This window comes from Crocodylus porosus, unplaced genomic scaffold, assembly GCF_001723895.1.
Source record: "Crocodylus porosus isolate Cpor-Errol unplaced genomic scaffold, CroPor_comp1, whole genome shotgun sequence".
Taxonomy (NCBI): domain Eukaryota; kingdom Metazoa; phylum Chordata; order Crocodylia; family Crocodylidae; genus Crocodylus; species Crocodylus porosus.
In genome coordinates this window covers 11191090-11216952 of record NW_017728932.1, presented here as the reverse complement: position 1 = coordinate 11216952, position 25863 = coordinate 11191090, and the positions used below count along the sequence as shown (strand labels likewise).

Genomic DNA, 25863 nt, shown 5'->3' with positions numbered 1-25863 from the left:
CAAACAGCATTGAATAATGTAACTTAGACACCAAATTATTTATGAGGATCTAGGTCTAAGTACCTTGTCCAAAACTACACAGGAATTCACTAGTGGAACAGCAAACTCAGTTTGGACCACACTAGGAATCGGAAACCTCTGTTCTGTGGGATTACTAACATAGAAAAATTATATATGCAAAACACTTGAGGAGCATATCTACAAGAACAGGGGACTCCTAGTGTAATGATAAATATTTAAATTGCATAGTTTTTACGGAAAACAACAGATGACTCTGGCTCTGAACGTTCCAAATCATTTAAAACATCAGCAAACCCAGCTATGAAGAAAACAGCAAATATTGCTCAAAGCACAAGTTAAAAAAATGTTGGTATGTCTGCAGTGATTAAATACAAGTTGAAAAGGAGTTCTTGATGGTTAGCATGTATTTCATTTAACACTATTTCATAAAATCTTGCTTGACAGAAGTATCAGATAAATCAAATAACAGAAAAGTTGAAAGATAAGCCAGCTGGCTAAAACTCAGCTGCTCAGCTCCTTCTGAACAGCATGAAGGTTTGCAAGAGGAGAATTGGAATAAGGGGCGGTTTGCCACAGTGTTAAGGCTATTTTAACGTGTTATCAGATTGTTTTTATTCAGGTAGTTATTTACGTTTAATACTGGTTACATGTAGAGGGAAGATGAATAATGTATTAATATGTAACAACTGAAGTTATAATAATGTTTTAAAAGGACAGCGTCCACTTAAAAGTCATGCTTTACCTTTGTAATTATATCAGCTTTTAGAATCTTATGTTAGTTATTTCTGATCAACTTGGATTATTAAAGTGGGAAAAAATTCACAATCTAATTTGCCCACTACCATTTAAGGTACTTGTTTCACTTTTTTCCATCTTTTTCATCTTGGACAATGACAATTTGGGCTAGTTAATATCACTTTGTTTCTGTTATTAATTATATTATGGTGTTGTCAGCAGATTCATCTGAGATCAGAGCCCCACTGTAGTGGGTGCTGTATAAACACACAGCCCTTTAGCAGCATGGTCCGCTTCATGGGACTATATTTTACCTAACTAAATCCGCTGCCATTGTAGAGATATTGGTGGTGCCCCCGACCCTCCTCCTTTGTTCCCAGGGAACACTGTAGGTATTTGGGTTTTTTTTGCTACTAAAGAGCTTATCTTTATTATGGGGTGCTTGGCAGCTGTGGTGCATGAGGGGGCCCAAGCGGGTGTTCTCACAGACACTTCTGGACAAATATTTTACATGCAGTTGCCTGCAACTGCAGAGAACTAGGCCTGATGACCAGGTAGTCATTCCTATGAAGCCAGGTTTCTTAACTGCCTTCCCCCAGTGCCCACGCCATTAGACCAGGATAGCTGAAATTACAGAGAGAAGTCACACTTCAGTTAAGAATATGCTTAAGATGGATGAGGACAAGGAACGTTAAATCTTGCAGGATTAGGTCCCAAACAGGGCCAGACACAGGCATGGGCAAACTGGGTGGCCACCTGGGGCTTGTGATGGGGTACTGGTTGTCTAGGATTTTAGCTTTGTTAATACCATAAAGCATTATTCAAATTGTAGTTGCCAGAACTCTCTCTCAGAATGTGCCGTGGATACAATATTAGCTTAGTAGCTATTCACAAACAAGGAACTGAACTTCCCTAAAATCCATGCAGAAAGGAAATTTTACATTGTGGCATCATAAAACGATTGCTTCCTTATAGGATCTGAAACAGTTCCGGTAAAAGAGCCAGATTAATAGAAGCAAACAAATTAACTCTTTGTATGTATTAACAATTCCTTTGTATCATGCTGGTGACCTAAGATTAGGAAAACAAACAGAACAGAGGCTATGATATAATGAGTAAACTGTAAAAGAGTTGAAAAATATACAAGCTGACAGAGAGCTCAAATTAATGATTAGTTATGACCAATTGATATGTGCAAATGCTTGCTTCACTGTTCTAGAAATAGTGCTGGAACTGGTTCAAAGGACTTGCAGTCTGATTTTGTTTGCACAGACGTCAATGGGAGCAGAAGCGGCCTCTTCAACAACAAAAAGTTCAGCAATACTTTATTTCAGACCAGTCAGTTAATGTTTAAGTGACAGATTCTCAACCCATCCGACACTGGGACCTTGTTACCAAAAGGAAAAAATAATCAAGGATTTTCTCTACCCCATTAGCTTAAGAACTAAGTTTTGGGATCAGTGTAAAAGTGAGAGCCTATGGGCACCTATACACGTGCAGCAAAGCTGTTCCGACATGCTGTAATTACAGTGCATCGTAGCAGACTCCCTTAATCAATTTTTCGAGTCTATTGGGCTAAGTACAGACAGTCAAAAAGCCTGAGGCTAAATAGATTCAGTCTTTGCAGGTTAGTCCAGGATGCAAAGGTTAAACTGAAAAACAACTGGACAGACATTTGCTTTTGATTCAGGAAGTGCAGCCACATGCTGTTATGCATAGAAGAGAAAGGTAACATCTAAGTGCAAAGCTAGGCTGTGTAGCCATCAGCTGATGACAAAGAACCTTTCTGTCCTTCAGTTACTTTAAGGATAAAATGAGGATGAAGCAAACAATTATTTAAGTATTTTAACAATTACGTGCATGATCCACAAGTCAATGAAGTCAGTAGGAAGTTTTCCAGCCTTTTCTATTATCTTAGGAAACTACCAAGTCTCTCTGCATAAATGCAAGGCATCATCTGTGTCATCTTCAAGCAGCTAATTCAATCAGGACATAAAAATACAGCAGAGAAAATAAAGGGTTAGTTGGGAGGAGTTGCTGCTTGAAGGTGTTATGCTGACCAGCTCCAAATTAAAAGTTCCTGAAATGAAGTAACTGCACTTACAAGCCTGAACAGAACCCTCTGGCCATTTATAGGGGCAGGTACTGAAAGACATCCCGTGTTGAAAGTCGTGTTGACAGATTATAGTTGTAGTACAGAGGGCACGTTTACTACTGCAGGGCCTATGGCCAACCAAGTGCTAGTCGCTGTACAAACCCAGAGTAGTAGACAATCCTTGTTTCAAAAAGCCCATTCTCTGAAGAGGCAGGACAGACACCAGAAAATGACAGCGTAGAACATGTAGGCAAAAAACCAATTCTGGGACAGGAAGTACCCAGGACAGAGGTTGCTCCATTTTCCACACCCATGCAGCAGTCTCTGAACTTAAGCTGAATTATTGGTTTAATCCTCTGTTTTGCTAGATTCCATTTTACTTGGAGCCAAATCTATGGAGGGACCAAGTGAGAGGCATAAAACTGTCTAAAATAGACTAGATTCTGAACTCACTTGGGTGCTTTTTTAAGTGTTCCTGGGACCAATCCGTATCTTTAGGCATCTAAATCTGGCCCTTAGCTCGTCCGAGTCAAATTTGCCAATATAGATGCCTGAAGATAGAAAGAGGAAGTCTCAAATATGCTTAAAACATGTTGATCTCAATGGGAGTTAGGTACCCCTGAAAATCCTACTCAGCGCCTATTTCCATCTTTAGGCAACAAAGTACCTTTGAAAATCTGGCTGTTTCTGACTGTACAATGAGGATGAATATACTCCTTGTCTTGTGTCTACATAGATTTCAAGGTGTTTGGACCCAAAACTGTATTTATACAGCGCATAGAGAACAATGAAGTCCCAAAGCTCACTTTGGTCTCTAGACAAATGGCGCTCAACATTTTTAGATTTGAGACACTGCTCAAAAGACTCAAGGCACACCCCAGAAAATGTCAGCTCTTAGTCCCCCCTCACCCCCCTTTTTTTTTTTTTTTGGACTATAGAAATATAGTAGAGGAATTTTTTCTGTTGAAAAAAATTCAGACCACAACAGGTCAGAATTTTTTTTTTTTTAATGTTCCAGATTCCTTTTTTAAAATTTATGGGCTTAGCTTATACACTGTGTTCCCAGACCTAACAGTGCTAACACTGCAGGACATCCCACAGCACCTTTAAAAGGATCTCAAGGAACTCCTGTGTGCCATGACACCCTGGTTGAGAATCACTGCTCTAGACAACACTATAATGTGAATAAAAAAAATCATAATTCATTTCAATACAGAAAGAGCCACCAGAAAGATTATGCGTAGCTGCTATTACTCCACTAGTTACCAGAAACAGCATAGAAAGTAGTTGTAGAAATGGGTCCCTATCCTAAGTAAAAATGAAACTAAAACTATAACTAAAAATAGACGGTTCTAGCACTTTTTGACTTGTTACGTTTTTCTGGGGCTTTAAATATAGTAATTGTGGTCATGAAGCAAGTGACCACAAAAGCCCACACAAGTTGCACAACAGCTGGGTCACCACATCCTCTTTCCATTTTCTTTCACTTTCTTATTAACTAGATCTGATGGCAGCTCACACCTCCAGCCACAGGGGACAACCCATGGGACAGCTTTGTCCCATGCTCTGCACCCACCATTTTTATATCAGGATTCCAGATGAGGGGGATAAATAATCACTTGTGATCACTCTATTTAGAGGATTTCTTTGTAGGAAGAGTCCTATTCCAAAGCCAGCAGACAGCCCTGGGAGACAGCAGTTAATTTCATGCTTCCTTATGGACAACTGGGACTGAGCTAGGCACGCAGCTTTGCTGGACCTTGCCTACAGTGGGGTTGTGACCTCCTTATAGCTATCTGTGGCTGACCCCAGTGTAGCTAAACTAGTGCGGCCTCTAATGTAAACAGGCAGAACAGCTAGACACTAGCGCAGTTTACATCTGTCCACAGAACAACCAGAGACTTTACCCATCTCTTCCTGGGTTTACACCAATAGCTACACTGCAGACTCATCATCAATGGCTATAATCAGGACAATTCACTATTGTTGACTTAAATATTTCCAGGATGAGCTCAGGACTCCTCACTCCTAAGTAAAAATCAGGCTCCATCTTGCACTCACTTCCTCTGACCCCATGAATCTTATATTTCTTTTCACCTAAATTTAAAAGGAGGCAGAGGGCATCCCCATTCAAGCCTAGTCTCTAGCCTAGGGTAGGGACATGCTCCTGGAAGACAGGACACATGGGTTAGAGCCCTGTCAGGGTGAGGAAGGCATTGACCTTGGGTCCCCCACATATTGGGCAAGTGCCCAATCTCAGATATGGGAGAGGGGTTTCTAGACTTACGTAACCATTTAGTGGGTGGTTTGGGGTCATTAGTTTAGACTTAGGCAATTAAAGCCTTATTTGGAGCTAACCATTTGACATGAGATTGCTGCAACTGTTGCAAATTACTGTTGCCTTGGAACATGCTTTACACTGTGCTGTGAAAAGAAAGAGCCCAGCTGCGCAAATTGAACAACCCTTCTATTTCCCCATAGGGGAGTGAGTGTCTTTCAGAAACTCGGGTTGCACTCATTGTTGCAAGGAAGCATATTGCTTCTGAGTTCAGCCTGCTGATTGCAAGGAAAATGGCTCGAGTCATGACAGAAGGGGAACAACCAACTTTACCCATGAAATACATTAACAGATTTTGAAAGCTGAGTTACAATTTTTGGTTCCAATGGCCCAAACATCACGGCCTCCAGCTGAATCCAGATTGTCACCATGTGAACACAGGGGGAATATTTAGTATTTAATATTTAGATACACAAGAGTATCTCTCACATCAGTCACCATGCTCATTAGCAAGGTGTACAACAGGAATTTTGTGCTAAACACTTGTTTCTAATCTCATGTTTCAGTAATCTCATGTCAAATGCATGTGGACTGAAGTTCACACATCCTGATCTCACAAACTGATCTGCAGATGCACTCCAAGCTATGGCTGCCCACTGTCCCACAGCTGGCCTAGCATTCACACAGCTGACTGCTTAGACATCTGGCTGCCCTGCCCATAGATAAGAGTAGTACCATGTGCCTCCACTTGCTCAACTAGGGTCTGTTGTTGAATAACCAAAGTTCAAGCATCTGAGAATTATTTATACAGATTCAAATTATCCCAGTAAAAAAACCCAGCCATATAATGTTACACACTGGGTGCACAAAACTTGGCAAACCTATTTACCTATTAAGGCTATAATTTTGTATGCTGCATGTCTGCCTTGGGCTGAATTATTCTGTTTTGGTTATTTAGTTTCAGCTAAAGTGATTCAGTTATTTTTGAGAATAAGGAGGGAAATTAAACCTCCATAGTTTCCTCTGCCCCATTAAAAAAACATTTTGCTGCAAAAATCTAGCATCATAGTGCTTGGGACTTGAAACCTGGCAAGGAGGCCCTTGCTCTCAGAGATGTGTCTTTTGCCGTCTCCATTACAGAGTCATACAAAGTTAGGGTTAGAAGGGACCTCAAGAGGTCACCTAGTCCAACCCCCTGCTCAAAGCAGAACCATCCCCAAGTAGATCATGCCAGCCAGGGCTTTGTCAAGCTGGCCCTTAAAAACCTCCAAGGATTGAGATGCTACCATTTCTCTAAGTAACCTGTTCCAGTGCTTCACCACCCTCCCAGTGAGAAAGTTTTTCCTAATATCCAACCTAAACTTCCCTTGCTCCAACTTAAGACCGTTGCTCCTTGTTCTGTCATCTTCCACCACTGAGAACAGTCCAGCTCCATTCTCTTTGCAACCCCGCTTCAGGCAAACGCTGCTACCGCCCCCCCCCCCCCATCTTCTCTTCTGCTGACTAAATAAGCCCAGTTCCCTCAGCTTTTCCTCATAAGTCATGTGCCCCAGTCCCCAAGCCATTTTCATTGCTCTTTGCTGGGCACTCTCTCCAACCTGGCCACATCCTTTCTATAGTGGGGGGCCTAAATCTGAACACAGTACTCCAGATGAGGCCTCACCAGTGCAAAATAGCACCAAATAGTTACTTCCTTCTGTCTCCTGGCAATGCTCCTACTAATGCAGCCCAGGATGCTGTTAGCCTTCTTGGCAACAAGGGCACACTGCTGACTTATATCCATCTTATTGTCCACTGTAACCCTGTACCAGTGCATAGGATTGTTCCATCCTAAGTACAGGACTTTGCACTTGTCCTTGTTGAACCTCTTGAGATTTCTCTTGGTCCAATCCTCCAATTTGTCTAGGTCATTCTGAATCCTAGCCCTACCCTCCAGCATATCTACTGCTCCCCACAGCTTGGTGTCATATGCAAACTTGCTGAGGGTGTATTCCATCCCATCTTCCAGATTAGGAGTTAAGATATTGAACAAAAATGGCCCCAGGACCAACTCCTGGGGCACTCCACTTGATACTGGCCATCAGCTAGACACTGAACTACTGATTACTACCTGTTGAGCTCAATGATCCAGCCAGGTTTTATCCACTTTAGAGTCCATTCATCCAACCCATACTTCCTCAGCTCGTTTGCAAGAATGCTGTGGGAGATGGTATCAAAAGCCTTGCTGAAGTCAAGGTGTATTATGTTCAGTGCTTTCCTCGCATCCACAGGGCAAGTTATCTCATCAGGTTAAGCAATCAGATTGGTCAGGCATGACTTGCCCTTGGTGAATCCATGCTGATTTTTCCTAATCACTCTCTCCAAGTGCTTAAAAATGGATTCTCTGAGCACCTGCTCCATGATTTTTCTAGGGACTGAAGTGAAGCTGACAGGTCTGTAGTTCCCTGGATCCTCCTTCTTCCCTTTCTTAAATACGGGCACTATATTTGTACTTTCCCAGTCATTTGGGACCTCCCCTGATTGCCATGAGTTTTCAAAGATAATGGCCAGTGGCTCTGCAATCACATCAGCCAACTCCCTCAGCACCCTCGGATGCATTGCATCTGGCCCTACGGATTTGTACATGTCCAGCTTATCTAAATAGCCCCTAACCTGTTCTTTCACCACTGAGGGCTCCTCACCTCCTCCCCAAACTGTGCTGCCTGATGCAGTAGCCTTGGAGTTGACCTTGCCTGTGAAGACTAAGGTAAAAGAAGCATTGAATACTTCAGCCTTTTCCTCATCCTCTTTCACTAGGTTGCCTCCCCCATTCAGTATGGGACCCACTTTCCCTGACCTACCTCTTGTTGCTAACATACTTGTAGAAACCCTTCTTGTTACCCTTCACATGCGCCTTTCTAGCTGGAACTCTAGTTGTGTTTTGGCCTTCCCAACTTCATCCCTGCATACCCGAGCAATTCTCTTACATGCAATGCCTGAGCAAACCTCCCGAGTCGTTTGTTCAAGCTTCCACTTCTTGTAAGCTTCCTTTCTGTGTTTAAGCTCACTGAAGAGGACCAGAGTTGCAGGGAAATGTTAGAAAGAGCTGGGGAAAGGAAAAAAAATGCAGAAGGCAACAGAGGGTGGAGGAAAGGACAGAAGCAGAAGTCAGGTGGTGATGGCAGGAACAGGAGGAAGCGTGGGCAAGACTTTGGCTGGGATATGAGATTATGAGAGAACAGGGTCCTCTTTTTCTAGTTGTCATACATTACAGTTACAACTCTAAGCCTAGGAACAATTTTATATCAGACATACAAAATTCCACTTACCTATGTAGGACAAGCTGTTTTTTTTATTTGTTTGATAGAAGGTGAGCCCAGACACCCCCACAGGAACAGGTATATCGCTCTGGCTTCCCTGGAGGCGGCAGCAGAAGAACAGGTCCCCAGAGAAATTGAAGCTGCTCGACCTACATCACCAGCTCAGAAGAGGCACACCCTGAGAAGGAGACGCACAGTTCTGGTCGTCGGGGACCCCATCCTGAGGGGAACCGATGGTCCAATCTGTCGCTCGGAGCCCTGGTAACGGCAGGTCTGCTGCATGCCTCGAGCGAGGATTCGCAACATCACAGAGACCATTCCTAAAATCATCAAGCCCTCAGACTACTGCCCACTGGTTGTGGTCCATGTGGGTACAAATGATGCATCCAAAGGCAAGCCAGATAACATCATGGAGGACTACAAGGCCTTGGGACACCAACTGAAGAAGACCAGAGCTCAGGTGGTATTTTCCTCCATTCTCCTGGTAAGTGGATGGGGTAGGCATCATGAGACCTGCACTGACGTGGTTAACCGGCAGCTTCAGAGCTGGTGCCACGAGGCAGGCTTTGGGTTTTTTGGCAACGACCAATGTTTTTGTAAGGAGGGCATGTTGGGGTGGGATGGGCTTCACCTCTCCCCTATCTTTTCCTCTAGGTTGGCTGATCTCATATGGCGGGCTTTAAACTAGCTTTGCCGGGGGAAGGGGCTGCTTCGAGTGGAGAGGATGCTTCACCAGCATGCAGGGTGACAAGAGGAAGGGAAGCCCAGGTAAGCATCAACGTCTGGGGAGCAGGGGGCCACAACTGTCCTGGGAGTGGGAGGGAGGCATGTGCACCCTCAGGAGGCCTCAGGTATCCCTACACTAATGCTCGTAGTATGGGGAGTGAGCAGGAGGAACTGTGCCTCCTGATTGCAAGTAAGAACCCAGACTTAGTAGGGCTCGTAGAAACCTAGTGGGACCCTACCTACGACTGGGTGGCGGGCATTCAGGGACACACCCTATACAGAAGAGACAGAGTAGAGAAGAAAGGGGGGGGAGGGGGGTTTGCGCTCTATGTCAAAGAGCACCTCACATCATCAAGGACTAGCTTCGGGTTAGAGGAGGGTCAGGCAGAGACGCTATGGGTCAAACTACAAGGGGGGTGTGGCAAAAGGGACCTTACAGTGGGTGTCTACTACAGACCACCCAACCAGGGGGAAGAGCTGGACCAGGACTTCTCCAGTCAGCTTACGGACGCAATTAGGTCAAGGGATGTTACTGTCATGGGTGACCTAAACTACCCAGATATTTGCTGGGAGGAGCAGACAGCCAGGTCTGACTACTCACGTAGGTTCCTGGCGGTATTACAGGACCTTCACCATATCCAGGAAGTGCACAGCCCCACTAGGGGTAATGCCTTGCTGGACCTGGTCCTGGCTACAGGGGATGACCTGGTGAGGGGACCGCAGGTCCTTGACCACCTGGGCGATAGTGATCATCACCTGCTGGATTTCACTATCCAACGCAGGGCATCAAAGGCTCACACCAAAGCTAAAGCCCTTGACTTCAGAAGGGCCAACTTCAATTAGCTTAGGAGACTAATGGGGGAGGCATTGAGGGCCCAGAAGGTAGAGGAGATGGGAGTCCATGAGGGATGGTCATACGTTAAGGGGGCAATCCTCCAGGCCCAAAGGATAGCAGTCCCTAAGAGAAGCAAGGGGGGTAAGAGTGCTCAGAAACCCCCTTGGCTCAGCATCGGCATTCAGCAATGCCTGAGGATTAAAAGCAGGGTGTACAACCAGTGGAAGTGAGAAGCTATCACCAAGGAGGAGTACTCCTTCTCATCCTGTGAGTGTAGGAGGGCTTTTAGGAAGGCCAAGGCAGAGATGGAAATCAGGCTAGCGTCCAGGATTAAGGACAACAAAAAGTCCTTTTTCAAGTACATTGGGAGCAAGAAGGCAGCACCAGGCAATGTAGGGCCCCTGCAAGACGCAAACGGTAACTTGTGGCTATGCCAGATAAGAAAGCTGATATTTTTAACAGTTTCTTTGACTCCGTTTTCTTGAACAGGGACTGGGATATTCCATCTACCAGAGATAGGGACAACCTTGGGGATAGCTCTGTCAGGCCTTCAGCCAGTGCAGATGTAGTTAGGGATCTTCTGGAAGGGCTATTTTTAAATCTGCAGGTCCAGATGCCCTCCACCCAAGGGTGTTGAGGGAGCTGGCAGGGGTCATCATGGAGACCTTGGCCAGGCTGTATGAGCATTCATGGTCAACTGGCCAGGTGCCGGGGGATTGGAAACTGGCTAATGTGGTCCCAATTTTCAAGAAAGGGAGGAAGGAGGACCCAAGTAACTATAGGCCTGTAAGCCTTAACTCAGTGCTTGGGAAGATCTTGGAAAGAATTATCAAGGAGCACATCTGTGGGGGGCCTGCAGGGGAGTTCATGCTCAAGGGCAATCTGCATGGGTTCAAAGGCAGATCCTGCCTGACCAACCTGACTGCCTTTTATGACCGAGTAACTAGATCCTTGGATGATGGTGTTGCCATGGACGTAGTCTTTCTAGACTTTAAGAAGGCCTTTGACATGGTCTCTCACCCCATCCTCATCAATAAATTAAGCAACTGTAGCATTGATGCCTACACAGTTGGATGGGTAAAAAATTGGCTGATGGGGCACACCCAGAGAGTAGTGGTGGATGGACTGTACTCAACCTGATGAGATGTGAGCAGTGAGGTACCCCAGGGCTCAGTCCTCGGGCCTGCACTGTTTAACAGCTTCATCAGCGACTTGGACGAGGGGGTGGAAAGCACGCTATCCAAGCTTGCTGATGACACTAAGATGTGGGGAAAGGTGGACACACTTGAAAAGAGAGAGGGGTTGCAAACAGATTTAGACAGACTACAAGTGGGCAGACGAGAATAGGATGGGGTTCAATGTAGACAAATGCAGGATGCTGCACCTTGGGAGAAAGGATCCACAGCATACATACAGGCTGGGCAGTTCCCTCCTTGAAAGCACAGAGGCGGAAAGGGATCTTGGAGTCATTATTGACTCCAAGATGACCATGAGCCACCAATGTCAGATAGCAGCCAGCAAGGCCAGCCATACGAGCTTTAAACTAGCCTCGCTGGGGGAGGGGGCCGTAGGAAGACGTGGAGACACCACCCGAGCAAGACAGGTGACAAATGCAAGGAGTGCCCAGGTAAGAAATAGGGGTCCAGACAGTCTCCCAAATTGGGGGGGGCGGGGTACATGCAGCTATGCAAGGACTTAAAAGCCTATATACCAACACTCATAGTATGGGGAACAAACAGGAGGAACTCCCCCTCAGAATAGCCAGTTCAAACCCAGACATAATAGGGCTTATAGAAATGTGGTGGGATTCATCCCATGACTGGGCAGTTAGCATTAGGGGCTATAGACTACAGGTGGGATAGAGAAGGAAGGAAAGGTGGGGGTGTGGTGCTCTGTGTCAAGGAGCAATACACATCCTCTGCCGGCAGAATCAGGTCAGAGGAGGGGCAAGCAGAAGTGCTCTGGGTCAAGATACAAGGGGGCCGTGGGGAGAAGGATCTAATGGTGGGGGTCTACTACAGACCCCCCCAACCAAGGGGAGGAGCTGGACCGGGAATTTTCAGGCCAGCTTGCAGAGGCACTTAAGGCAAGGGATGTAGTTGTCATGGGCGATTTAAATTACCCGGACGTCTGCTGGGAAGATCAGTCAGCCAGGTCGGACCGTTCCAGGAGGTTCCTGGCTGAGATACAGGACCTCCACTCAATTCAGGAGGTGCACGGTCCCACCAGAGGAAATGCCTTGTTGGACCTGGTCCTGGCCACAGGCACTGACCTGGTAAAGGGCCTCTCCAGGTCCTTGACCACCTGGGTGATAGCGATCATCACTTGCTGGAATTCACTATCCAGTGCAGGGTGTCAAGGGCCTGCAGCAAGGCAGTAGCCCTAACTTCAAGAGGGCCAACTTCAATGAGTTGAGATTAGGCGCTGGGGTTTGAGAGCAGGGAAACTCAGTGCCCAAGATGAGTGGTCGTTCCTTAAGGAGATGACACTCAGGGCCCAAGGGGTGACCATCCCAACAAGAAGCAAGGGGGCCAGGAGTGCCCAAAATCCCCCTTGGCTCACCAAGGGTGTCCAGGAATGCCCAATTGCCAAAAAGGCGGTGTACACCCAGTGGAAGGGGGGTGCTATCTCCAAAGAGGAGTGTACCTCCTCTGCTCAGGCCTGTAGTGGGACTGTCAGGAAAGCTAAGGCGGACATAGAATTAGGACTAGCGTCCAAGATCAAAGATAACAAAAAGTCCTTTTTCAAATACATAGGGAGGATGAAGAAGGCACCAGGAAATGTGGGGCCTCTGCAAAATACGCTGGGCAATCTGGTGGTTGTGCCAGAGGAGAAAGCAGACCTCTTTAACCAATTCTTCACCTCTGTTTTCTTGTGCAGGGACTGGGACTTCCCCACCGCGATGCAAGAGACTTGAGGGGAACGCCTCCACGCCTCAGGTTGGGGAGGACCGGGTTAGAGAGCTTCTGGAGGGGCTGGAGGGACGTGTTCAAATCAGTGGGTCGGGATGCTCTCCACCCCAGGGTGTTGAGGGAGCTAGCAGCGGTTATTGCAGGGCCCTTGGCATGGCTTTACGAGCACTCATGGTGCTCGGGCCAGATGATTGGAAGATAGCCAATGTGGTCCCCATCTTTAAAAAAGGGAGGAAGGCGGACCTGGGCAACTATAGCCTGTCAGTCTTACCTCAATCCTAGGGAAACTCTTTGAGAAAATCATCAAGGAGCACATCTGCAGTGGGCCGGCTTCAGGGATGATGCTCAAGGGCAACCAGCACGGTTTCATTAGGGGCAGGTCATGTCAGACCAACCTGAGTGCCTTTTACAATTAGGTCACAAAAGCATTGGATGCAGGTGTCGCCGTGGACATAGTCTTTCTGGACTTCAGCAAAGCCTTTGACACCGTCTCCCACCCCATCCTCATTAAAAAACTAGGCGACTATGGCATTGATGCCTACACAGTCAGATGGACTGCAGATTGGCTGAAGGATCGTACTCAGAGGGTGGTGGTGGATGGGTCATATTCAAGCAGGGGGGAAGCAGGCAGCGGAGTCCCCCAGGGCTTGGTCCTTGGGCCCATGCTGTTCAATTTCTTTATCAGCAATTTGGATGACAGGGTGAAAAGCAACCTGTTTAAATTTGCTGATGATACCAAAATGTGGGGTGAGATGAGCATGCTAGTAGGGAGGGAAAGACTGCAGCAAGACCTGGATAGGTTACAGGGGTAGGTTAACAAAAACAGGATGCGTTTCAATACTGACAAGTGCAGGGTGCTACACTTGGGCAGTAGTAACCAGCAGCACACTTAAAAGATGGGAAACTCCCTTCTTGAGAGCACAGAGGCAGAAAGGGATCTTGGAGTCATTATTGACTCCAAGATGAACATGGGGCAATGCGAGGTCACGGTTGGCAGGGCTAACCAGATGTTCTCGTGCATCCACAGGTGCATCTCAAGTAGGGCCAAGGTGTTCCTCCCACTCTACACAACGCTGGTCAGGCCACAGCTGGAGTACCGTGTCCAGTTCTGTGCGCCTCACTTCAGAAGGGATGTTGACAACATTGAGAGGGTCCAGAGGAGGCCACCCACATGATCCGGGGACAACAGGCAGACCCTACAATGAGAGACTGCTGAACCTGTTCAGCCTTCACAAGAGAAGGCTGAGGGGGGACCTGATGTCCATCTATAAACTCACTAGGGGGGCCAGAAGGGTTTGGGAGAGACCTTGTTTCCCCTAGAGCCCCTGGCATAACGAGGAATAATAGCCACAAGTTGCTGGAGAGTAGGTTTAGATTAGACATCTGTAAGAACTACTTCACAGTTAGGGGAGCTACGATCTGGAACCAACTTCCAAGGGAAGTGGTGCTGGCTCCTACCTTGGGGGTCTTTAAGAAGAAGCTTGATGCCTACCTGGCTGGAGTCATTTGAGCCCACTTTTTCTCCTGCCCAGGCAGGGGGTCAGACTTGAAAATCTACAAGGTCCCTTCCGACCCTACTTCTATCATATCGCTGCATCTATCACTGCATTTTACAGTTAGGGTAGCCAAAATCTGATACAAACTTCCCAGGGAAGTGGTCCTCGCCCTACCTTGGGCAAATTCAAGAAGGTGATCATCCAATCTCCGTCTGGGGTCTTGTGAACCCAGCATTCATTCCTGCCTGTGGCAGGGGGTCAGGCTAGACGATCTGTTCAGGTCCCTCCTGACCCTAAGTACTATGAAACCATGAAGCTACTATGAAACTATGAAATAAAAGGTATCTTTAGGTCTTAAGAAGTAGGGCTTGTAAAATTTCATGACAATTTGCCAACACTGCTTAATAGCATGTTTATTTTCTTAAAATTATACATTGCCATTCTATCAAAACACTAATGTGATCCTTACCAGTGTCATTTTCTCAGCACTTTCAATTACTTAAGGACAATATTCCCCAAACCTACTTGCTAGTCCTTTTTCCCTTGTCCTCAAAACCAATCTTTTATTCTCATATGCATGTACACACATGCATAAACTTCCTCTCGATCCCAATCACCTTATACTTGATGCTACATACATACTGGAGTAAGAATCAATAACTATCTGTTTCAGCTGTTGACAGCAACAGCTTTGCCCTTGCCCCTTAAGTCATGTCCAAGGTCTTGTACCAAAACTAAAACCCTAGTGTAGACAAGCCAGTTTACACAAGCATGGCACATCTAACTAAGAATTTACACTGATATTAACTCCTTGTTATTGCACTTCTTTTATAGGGCTAGTCCTCAGGGTGAGTATGCCAAAGTGATCCAGGCCTTTACAAGCCACACTGGGCTGCAATTGGGCCAGATGTTTTCTGTAAAGGTCGGAGAGAATTCAGCTGGACAAAAGGGAGGCTGGTTCCAGTGACAAACCTGGAACACAGAGAGAGATTCACAGAGTGAAAGGTCTCCAAACCCAGGCAATCACACTGGGTCAAAGGCACAACCTTATTCTGTATTTATTTCATCTGTATGGCTTTGGTAATAAGCCACAGAAAACTTTAAAGCATCACAGGTGTGAGGTTGATTTTTTTTGCTTGGCCTAGTGAGGGAGCCCATTAGCTTACAGAGGAAAATACTTAAAGAAAAACAAAAGCACAAGTCTTAGTGTTAGACTAGAGGGCTCCAAATAATATCCCTAAGCATATTCCACTGCCATCTGGAGACAGAGAAAAGTGCACATAAATACAAGCACCTAATTGAAATGCACCATTTTCTCAATTTGGCATATCTAACCTCTCTTGTTGGTTTCTTTGTAGATTTGTTTATAACAATGAAAGGAACACCTCCCCCCCCATGACCACCTTTAATAGATATTTAAGTGAATGTTGGTAAGGAACTATTTATAACATGCTGCAAATGATTTACCAAGGCCTTTATAAATTAATTAGCTGTATAGTCTGGTAAGTCAATGATGTATATAAGTGTCTCTCTCAGCATCATAGTACACATAACATCCTGGCTGAAACAAAACTGTTTTCCCAAAATTCAGTAGTTAGGACCACAGAGTATTGGTGGTTACCCTTAGAAAGGAAAGCTACCGGTGAATTTAGAATGTACAATACGAGAAAGTAACTGCATCTCAGAAAGCATCGTGGGCATGGAAAACAAAAGCAATGAAGACATGGGGACACAAGCAAGCAACCAGAGTACAAGAGCTGCACAGCCTTTGGGTATGGCCTGATGACTAGCCTTTGCCTATCTTTTCTAATTACACCTTCTGCAGATGTAAAATTCTGATTCTGCATGGCACTAACATATACACACAGTCTCACACAGAGTGAGCGTGTGTATAAAATTTAACTATGTGAATAGTACCACAGTTCCTGATTTAGCCCATCTCTGGGACTTAAATTTAAGTACACTGCTACCTATGGACCAACTTAAATCAACTATTTTTTGGTTCTAGGACCATGGCCTAAGGATCCAGTCAAGCCCTTAGGTTGTCAGTCAGTCACAGGTTACGAGGCTCCGTAGCTTACCACATGTCATTGGTACTAAATAAATAACAATTTTAATGCCAGATTAATAAATTACTCAGTTTGCATTTCACTTTTATGCACTACCACAGCTTTCATAATAATTTTTTTAGCCACTACATTACAAACTCAAAGCAAATATTTATGGATAAGGCTGATACAAGTGCACCCCATTAAAGCATCTAGCTTAATTTCCCCTTTTAGTACTTGCATACACAACATTTTAACATGGCTTTGTGTGTTTTTCCCCACCTCCAGATACTATTTAGGCAGGAAGCGTCAGTTTAACCATTCTAAATGTGAAGATAGGCTCCTGATTTTCACACTTAAAGTAGTTTAGCAGAAACATTTCTGCTTAAACTAGTTATTTTTTAAATACATTCAATCAAAAAAAATTGCATTCAAATAAGCTAGAAGTGCTTTACAATCCAGAAAGGCAGAGAAGTGCTTCCCCTACTTATTTTGCTGGTTCTACAGACTGCAGTCATTCTCTTTTTAATTGGGTTGAAAGGAAGAGGAAGATCATTTGATACAACAGACCATTATTTTGCCCTTTGTTACATTCATATAAAGCTCCCTCATTCCTGGGTATAACTGAGGGCACAGAATTCTCCTCAGTTTGTGCTGACAAGCTTATATATATTTGAAGTAATTAAAGGACTAACCTTTAAATTTCCTTGATACAGTCAGTAGATTGACCCATTTCCTTCAGCCTGGAACAAACGTCCGTGTCCATTTTATTAACCTTTCACAGGTCACCGAGTTATAACATCAATGAAGACTTGCAATAGTTTTAATTATTACCATTTTCAACATCGCTAGCAAACACAGCAGATAAAATCTAGAACATCCTCAGTGTTGGGATTTTAATTCAGATTCTGATTCTACAGTGGGATGAACCAAGCCAAAAGCTCAGATCTGAAACCTCTTTCCCCATCTCAAACTCTGGCAGTTTTGATCTTGAGCCAAGATTTGCAATTATAAATACTAAAATCTTGTCCTTGTTTCTGAGCTATGTGAAACTGGTGGATGAAAGACTTCAAAAAAGGGAATTAAATCACATGACATCCTAGCAAGGCAGAATATCACACCTCTTATGTGCAGGTAAATTGCAGGCACCATTACCAACAACTGGACTTATTTGCTCCTATTCCATCTTAGTATCTGTAGCGATGAGCATCATCTCTTTCTACATTTGTTTTTTATACTGCAAGAAAAAAAAAAAACACAAAAAACATTCTTTGTAAGAGAAGCTATATATAAAGTAACAATTCATACAGTAAAATCCTACTAACATTTAATATTTACTTTATGACCTGTGTTATGCTTCTTTTGTTTCCCCAGGAGGAAAAAAAACCTCCCGATTCACTTACAATACACTTCTCCTCTAGAATACATAAAAGGTGATCCATTTTCTTCGTGGATGTGATAGGCCTTTCCTTTTTCTTGCAGTTTTAAATCTGGAGTAATTTACCTGTGGCTGTCTGAAATCTCTGTTCAAGAACGGAAATAAGCCCTTTACATCACAGTAAAAACAATGAGGTAGGCACTCATACTAGTGAGCAAGAGCCGGGCTAACACCGCTGGGATTTGGATTCTGTGACTAGTTTTTGGGTGCTCCCATGTTAACTCTCATTTGAATTCTCTGGCTAGTAGAGTGATTTTCCAAAGGCTTTTAAAAGTCAAATAATACATTTTTGAAGTCAGCTGAACACATGACTTAATGAATCACAAGAGACTGGCATTTCCTCATGTAAGAATCCAACTTACCTTTCAGGCAACAACTCTTATTTTCCCTGGACAGAACATAACGTATCTGTGTGGCCTTGCTTATAGTGAGACTTTGAAGGCAGTTTCCTATTGCTGAACTAAAGCAGATGCAGTTCCACTGGTGATAGCTAGTGTCACCTGATTATGACAGTTTTACTACCATGTGGTCTAATTCTGATCAAAGGAGCACAGGCCTGACATACGAGAAAAGCATTCTGCAAAGTTGTGTATGCCAGTTACAGGTGAATGGGATATTGCTTGGGGGAGGGGGGGTTGACAAGACTCATCATTTATCTTTGCAATACAGAGGGTTCTTGTCTTTTTTCCTCGTATACTTGAGTAGCTGTATTTATTGCTGCCACCAGCTAGTGTAATCCAAAATAATTCCCATCAGAAACAAGGCACTACAATCTTTGTGGTTCTCATTTACTGATTCATATTAGGCTTTCCTCACCCATTCCCCCCCCACATAGCATGAGTTGTTTTTGATAAAAATCACCATCATTCTCATCATGCCTACTTCCTATAGCATTCCCTTCACCCACAGATCTCAAATCCAGTGCAGAGGGCCATAAGTTGCATTTGCTTTGCAACATGCTAACCTCTGAACTGAATTAACCAAAATGCATGCTACGGGACAAGGCTCGTATCAAATGCACTTACTTTATTCATGACCCAGTCAGCATCTTCAATGGCTCTTTTTATAATTTGTTGGATTCTTTCAGGACTGTCTTCATCCTCGTGAACTTTGAAACTCTGCAGTGTTAAAATGAAAATGACTAATCCAGTTAATGAAACAGCTGTTCAGATGGTACTAAAATAACAGTCGTTTTAAAATCCTGAAATAAGCATAAGATGAAAAATGAGCAGATAATCTGACAAGGCAGAAATAAGTAAACTAGATGAGGTATGTTCATAAAGGGCAATACTAAACATGGTGTCACACTAAGTATTCAAACTCATTCCACCTGTTAGTAAAGCAGGGGGTTATGCAGCAATTTGTGCCAACAAAGTGAATAAAAGAGAACTAATTCAGAACAACAGTGAAACACAAGCTTAACTTTAAAAGTGACCTTAAGTCTAATTTTGTACCAGGTGGAAAACAGTTGTTAGTGCTCATGGGCACGTATACATGTGCCAAACATCTGCTCCAACGCATGCTAATTAGCACATAGAGCAGACCTGATTAATTAACACACTCCAGCAGCCTCCATGTCTCATCTATGCTGAGTCCCCATGCTTCAAAATGGCAGTGGGGGCACTTGAACTAAAGCTCATTGAACAAGCTTTAGCTTCAGTGCTGCTGCTGCCATTTTGAAACGTGGAATGCCAAATACACATGCCACTGCGGATGCTTCAATTAGAGCAGCTCTTGGAGAGGCTCCTAATTAAAGCGCCTCTGCCTCCACCCTGGAGTGTGTGTATAGATGTCCCATGGTAACAATGGATGATTTATATTAAGAACACAATTTCTAACACAGAATCCTTTCCAAGAACTACTGCATCCACACTGGCACTGGGGTAGATCAAACTAGTACTTAGCCCTGCAAAGTAATTCTTATGAAAGCGCATTTTCCCTACATTTAACCATTTGGAACATCTCTGAGCACTACAACTGTTATGAAGAACAAATAGTCTTTGTACAGTATATTTTGCTGGTACAAGCAAGGCTTCAATCAAACCCCAAGAGAAACACGAGAGATGGAAAGGTTATTCAAAACATTTTTCTAGTTTAATAACCTGTGTGTGTTACTAACCATACAATAGAGGATTTTTTTTTTTAAATGGTAAGATCCTTTTAGCCTTTATCATGTCTTTCCAAGGCTTTAGAAAAACAGTTCTTCCACTACCAAGTTTTAATCCATTACAAGTAGCATTAAACAATGCAAAAAATTAGAGAAGCAGAAACCGTTACATGTTTCCCCATTGAAAACAAGGTTTCTCCTTACCTGTCTGATGGCATGTCTGTAATGCTGGCGGATATTTTCTTCAGGAAGTTGTCTACAGCATCGAAGCAGGTAGCGGTACAACTGTAAAGGCTTCTGAATTAATTCAGCTCCTGGTAATGGAGCCATTGTCATGCTGTGTATTCAGCTGTTAAAAAACCAATCGCAAGCTGCTGTTACAGAGCTGAGACATGCACATTGTACAAAGTGAAACAAGGCAAATTTTACAAAGAAAGCATCACAGCTGGTAAACTTAAAAAAATTCAACAGCAGAAACTCAGAAGTACATAGAAGGAAAAGACAAGATTAATACAATGATTTGGTTACTTGTTTTGTAGTTAGGTAACATCTTTCTTCTATCAATGTCCAAATCCTCATTTTATTGGTGGGACTGAAAGAATCCCATCTATAAAAAGGACATGACCCCCCCCCCCCCGAAATGGACATTGAACTTGCTCAGGCTATTGAGAACCTAATGGTTTGAAAGACGGTTGTCATTAATCAGTGTATAAATAGACATAACAGTTTTTGCTATTATAATTTAATATTAAAAATCATTACAATAAATGCAGGGTCCCACCCACACAGGTGATATTGAAGGCATAGGGCTTTTATTTTTATCGCTACAGTGGTTACATGAGTTCAGTTCGATTTCTAATGGTGTTCTAACAGCTTCAGGTACAATCAGTTTGCAAGCTTCAAGCTCCAACTTTAAACGCGACATATAAATAAAACAGAAGGCATGCAAAAATATTGATAGCTTGGAGATCTACCACAAACAGAACAGTAACAGAAAAAGAACAAGATCTAGCAAATTTCCCCCTACAAGTACACTTATATATTGCTAACAGTAGGTCCATCCAAGCTATATAAAGTGCTAATCAAATATTTTAAATTGCTAGTCATTTAACAGATGGTTACCATCTGTGGAGGCCTAAATTAACATTTGGAGAAAGCAGTTTTACATCACTACTCTTTAAAGAGTCAAGAAATACAGAAGTAACTACATAACCCAGCAGGTGTGAGATACAATTTTAGTGTCAATTATGGTTCTTACTCATCCTTCCTCATCTTTTCTACCTCCCCCTCAGTTGAAGTCCTAAGGGTCACTTCATCCTGGGGCACAATCCTGATGTCACCATGTGACCCCAGATACAAAATCCATCCTGATTGTTACCGCATGACCCCAGATACTAAAGAAGAGCAGACAATCCTGACCTAAAAGGAAAATGAAGCACACCTGTAATTTTCAGGCCACACTGGCTTGCTTTAATGGCAGCCCCAGCAGCTCAAATCTCATGCTGGTCTCATCATTGTGTGGGGGAAAAAAAGAAATCATAGAAAATGAGGGTGGAAAGGGACCTCAGGAGGTCACGCCTCTCCCTGCGTTTCTCAACCCACGCGGGTTGGGACCTAAAAGCGGGGTGCGAGACTATATGCCCCAGTTGTGAACAGACTGGAGAGCCCAGATCCTCCCTCAAAGGAGGAAACGGTGGGAAACTGTGGGTCACGAATGCCAGAGGCCGGGGGGCTGCGGCGAGCTTCGGTCGGCGGTGCGAGGAGAGGGCAAGCGCCGAGCGGGGACTGGCGACCCCCCGCAGTTGGGGACCACCCGCAGGCGTCGAGGGTGGTGCGCCGCCACACTCAGGGGGTGCACGCACACCCCTGCACGTCGCCAACGTCCTTGCAGGTGGGCAGATGTCCGGAGCCTGCGGCCAGCAGGTTACCAAGGGGGTCCTGGTACAACCACAGGTCCAGCCAGGTCTTAAAACGCCTCCATTTTTTACTTATTTTTTTTTAAGCTCCCCTCCTCTCCGCCCGCCCGGATCCATGTCGTTGCAACCCGCCTCAGGCGCTCTCCGCCACGCACCCGGCGAACCCGAGGCCTCACCCCGCGGCCACCAAAGGCCTCCCCCTGCCCTGCTCCGCCCGCCGGCCCGCCCGCGGCCTCCATTACCGCGCCGCCAGGCCGGCCTGTGCCAGGGGCGGGACCTTCCGCTGAAGCAACCGTCGCGCGCGTCTTGGCGGCCGTTGACGCGCTTTCTTGAGCCTGCCCCGCGCCCGTACGTGAGCCCGCAAGCGTCCCTCCCCTGCCTGGCCCCGCAGGTAGCCTTTCTTCCTCATCCCTGCACTTGTGTCGCTAGGTGGTTCCCCGTGCTGCACTGGCTTATAAATGAGCTCGAGTTTTGCCTACCTGGACTGCACGGATAAAATCCTGGGGCTGGTCAAAGCCAGCTGAGATGAAAGAAAAGACTCCTCAGGAGACCCTGGGAACCAGGCCTGATGGAGCCAGTGTGTGCATTACAGGAATTACTATAATGGATTTGATGTAGCACAAATGGGAAGCATTTGGGGGAAACTGGGAAAGTCAAGCAAACAGTGCCTGGAGTTTAGAGAAGGAAAAGATCTGTTTCCTTTGGGATTGCAGCACAGGGTTATGCCAAGAGCACGTTCTCCCATGTTTTGTGAAGCCGAGCTTCTTAAACCCTAGGGATTCATTCTGCCACTTCCCTCGGACAGCTGTTCTAAAAGACTTTTAACTTGCAAGATATTTCTTCCTGAGATGCAGTTGATTTAAATGCTCCTTTTCCGGTTTCCTTTTAATCTCTAGATGGGTCCACTTCAAACTTTTGAACCCTTGTTGAATAGGGAAACATTTTTCATTTCTGCCTCACAGATCAGGAGGTTGAGGCATCCCACAGAGCTGTGCCGGAGAGGCACAAAATGCAAGGGCCACCAGAAGGGTTCAGATGACGGACAAGTCATATCACCTTCCCAGCTGGAAAGTTGTCTTCTGTGATGGCCTACACTGATAGAGCACCTAGGTTAGTTGTGGGAAAGCTGGAGGAGTGGGGGGAAATGGGTCTGTGAACTTGGATATCTTTTCTGAGTTGTGCAATTTATTATGCCTTAATTTTCATTGCAGTTTTACGATGATCAATATTTCTAACATACTGAGATAAGTTGGAATGGTTTGTCTAGTGCAATGAAGAGAACGAAGCAACATAAAGATATCAAATATATTCCTTTTAAACAGCCTTTGCTTCTGTTACTAAGGATATTTTAGTCTATCGATACAAGAAGATAAATCAAATGTAATGGCTTTTATAAGTTACCTAGATGCTTTAAGCCTATTACTTAGGTCCCAGTTCAGGAAAGTATCACTTTTTAGGATACAGTGAAGCATGTGCTGAAGTGTATTCCTAAATTGGAAGTAGATGAATGAGTTTCACCCTTTGCTTCCCCTGATGGAGGACAGTTTTGCTACATTTTGGTTTGTAACAAGACAGGGCATACCTAAATAATCACATTGTTTTCCTAGAAACAAAACCAAACCAAACCTTTTATGAAAACATTATGTTCACATTTACTCTAGTGAAAGCCATCCTCTTCTCGCAGCCCCTTCAATTTGAGTGTTCCCATTGGAGAGACTCTTAGACATCTGGTTTGGGTGAAATCCATGCCCGATGTAAATGGTGGCTATTCCAATAGCCTAATATTTGTGTTATGACCATAACGTCATTAATGTGCAACCCCGCAATAAATCACCACAACTACACCTATTATTTGGGCAGTATTATTAATGGAGAGTTATTGTCTTGGTTTTTGTAGGTTGTTTCATTTAACAAATGGAAGCCCCATTCCCATGACTGTTTTGACTGGTTTAATATTTTGGAAATCTAAAATACTTTCTCTGATATCCTCAAATGTTTGCTGCAAGATCATTGTGTTCTTGAATCAGACACAGTGTTCTAATACCTTTAGATTTCATAAAATATTCATTCAGAACTCACACTGCTTTCTTTCAGCTTTGAAAGTGTCGCCCTCGGAGTCCCTGATCCCCTCCCAGCTGCAAAAACAAACATAGTCCTTGCCATTCACAAAATGCCCTACTAATTGGAAAATGCATTGCAAATTCATGAGGCCAGGAGCATGTCAGCTTAAAATAAATCCCACACAGATAATGGACGGTGACATTAAAATCTTTATAAAATGAGAATAGAAGCCGGGGCAAGTAGAACCCTTGTATGCCATCGCCTATAGTCTCTTCTGCCTTTGTCATGGAGTTTAGCTTTTCTTTAGTTTAGCATTTCAAAAGCATTTTTGCACCATAATAAAGTGAAACCTCCAGGACAGTAGCATTAATAAATGGTTATGAATTCTCTTCCTGTGTACTGTGCATATTTACTTAGGTATTTTAAGCTTTATGGGGATGGGAAATGTTTTTCATTAAACACATTTAAAATGCCTAGCACACTGGGGCTAGGTACTAAAGCAATAAATATTTTCAATAGCTGAACATCTTGGTGTGAATTGATGAGAATCTAGCCCATAATCTATAACAAAACTGGTGTAAATTGGCATAGCCCCCTAGGAATAACAGGAGTGATGCTGATTTATGGCAGTATAAAATCTGGCTGAAAACATTTACTATTTAAGGCATAAATATCTCTAGGCATATATCACTGAAGATTCACAGTTAGATTAAGTTTAATTATGGTTCCTCTGTGTCAAGAAAATTCAAGGATAGCTATGTGAAAAATACAGGATAAAGTTTATTCTTGAAAAACAATACCCCATAAGTTGTCTAATAAAAGATATCATATTCACCCAAAGAACATTGTCTGCCTATGTCCGTAGACCAACACAGCTACAACTTACACCCCTGTTACACCCCACAATGTTGCTGTAATCGAGTTATACAGCACAAAAAATCATGCCAATGAATCATGGAGTATTTCTGTGTACAATGACTGCTGCAATACTGGTTAAGGTACATACTGTTTTGACTTAGTTTACGATACTGAGACACTAGATTCTGCACACCTGTTTAAATAAGGGAAGGTTGCTCATCTGAAGGCAGATTTTATCTTTAAGCAATAGGTGAAGAAGTGCCCTGAAGTTTTCTTATTCTTATTTGTATTGGAGTAGTTCCTGTAGGCCTTAGTCGGAGATTGTGATCCTGTTGTGTTCGGTGCTGCATGCTCGTATAATGAAAAGTTCCTGCCACACTGAGTTTACAAGTGCAGGCCAACAGCACTCACAAAACAAGGCAGATGAGACAAACAGGTGGGAAGGGAATGGGGAGGAGGTGACAATAACATGAGCATGTTTTTGTGTAGACGAAGAGTGCAGACAGTACAGCTCACCACCTGTTTAGCTGATATCGACAGGCAAGTTTTAACACCATTTTTAAGGCGCTGCAGAGTCGTGATTATGGTGATGAATGACACAAAAGCCCCTTAAAATAGGCTTTGATACCATTTTTATAAAAAAGTTAAAAAACCCTGCTCCTGACTTCCAAGGTCTAATGAAGCTTGTTTCTGTGGAGTAAAGGTTACTGTCCCATGAGTGTTCCATATAAATTATTAAAATTAATTCACAGTTATGTGATAGACATAATAAGAATTACAAACCTTTGATGAACATATTTCAAGAGCCCTGCCCTTTTTATTTATGCTCACTATTATCTTGGGCTTCCTTACAACTGAAGAAAAGGTGCTGTGTAGTTCTGTTTCATTGAGATTATGCAAAGCTGTTCTCTACTTTCCTAGAAATTTGTTTTGCACCACAGAAACTTGCCTAGCTTACGAGGTGGAGGAGCAAAGGGTAAAAAGTGAGACGAGAACACATGTATAAGTGGAGGCAGAGGAAACTGGTAAGGAACTGAG

General features: G+C 44.0%; 1 protein-coding gene across 3 annotated transcripts; it reads right to left on the bottom strand.

Moving 5' to 3' along the window:
* Nucleotides 1–16525: 16525 nt before the first annotated feature.
* On the bottom strand, nucleotides 16526–22200 carry LYRM9 (LYR motif containing 9). Of its 3 annotated transcripts, none has more exons than XM_019545586.1 (4): nucleotides 22149–22200; nucleotides 20195–20339; nucleotides 18909–19001; nucleotides 16526–17682 (listed from the first exon to the last, which is right to left on the bottom strand). In XM_019545586.1, exons 2-4 carry the CDS (start codon nucleotides 20324–20326, stop codon nucleotides 17665–17667), a joined length of 243 nt encoding a protein of 80 aa, XP_019401131.1. In that variant the 5' UTR covers nucleotides 20327–20339; nucleotides 22149–22200; the 3' UTR covers nucleotides 16526–17664. The 3 variants fall into 3 exon arrangements, with proteins under 3 accessions (XP_019401131.1, XP_019401130.1, XP_019401129.1); XM_019545585.1 differs by having other exon boundaries at nucleotides 22083–22168; XM_019545584.1 differs by lacking the exon at nucleotides 22149–22200 and adding an exon at nucleotides 21410–21484.
* Between the last annotated feature and the right edge of the window lie 3663 nt (nucleotides 22201–25863).

Bases quoted from the DNA above. Each gene is read 5' to 3' on its own strand.
- LYRM9 (XM_019545586.1), bottom strand. From the start codon at position 20,326: ATGACAATGGCTCCATTACCAGGAGCTGAATTAATTCAGAAGCCTTTA. The intron at 19,002-20,194 runs GTAAGGAGAAAC...TTAACACTGCAG, and splicing joins ACAGACATGCCATCAGACAG to AGTTTCAAAGTTCACGAGGA.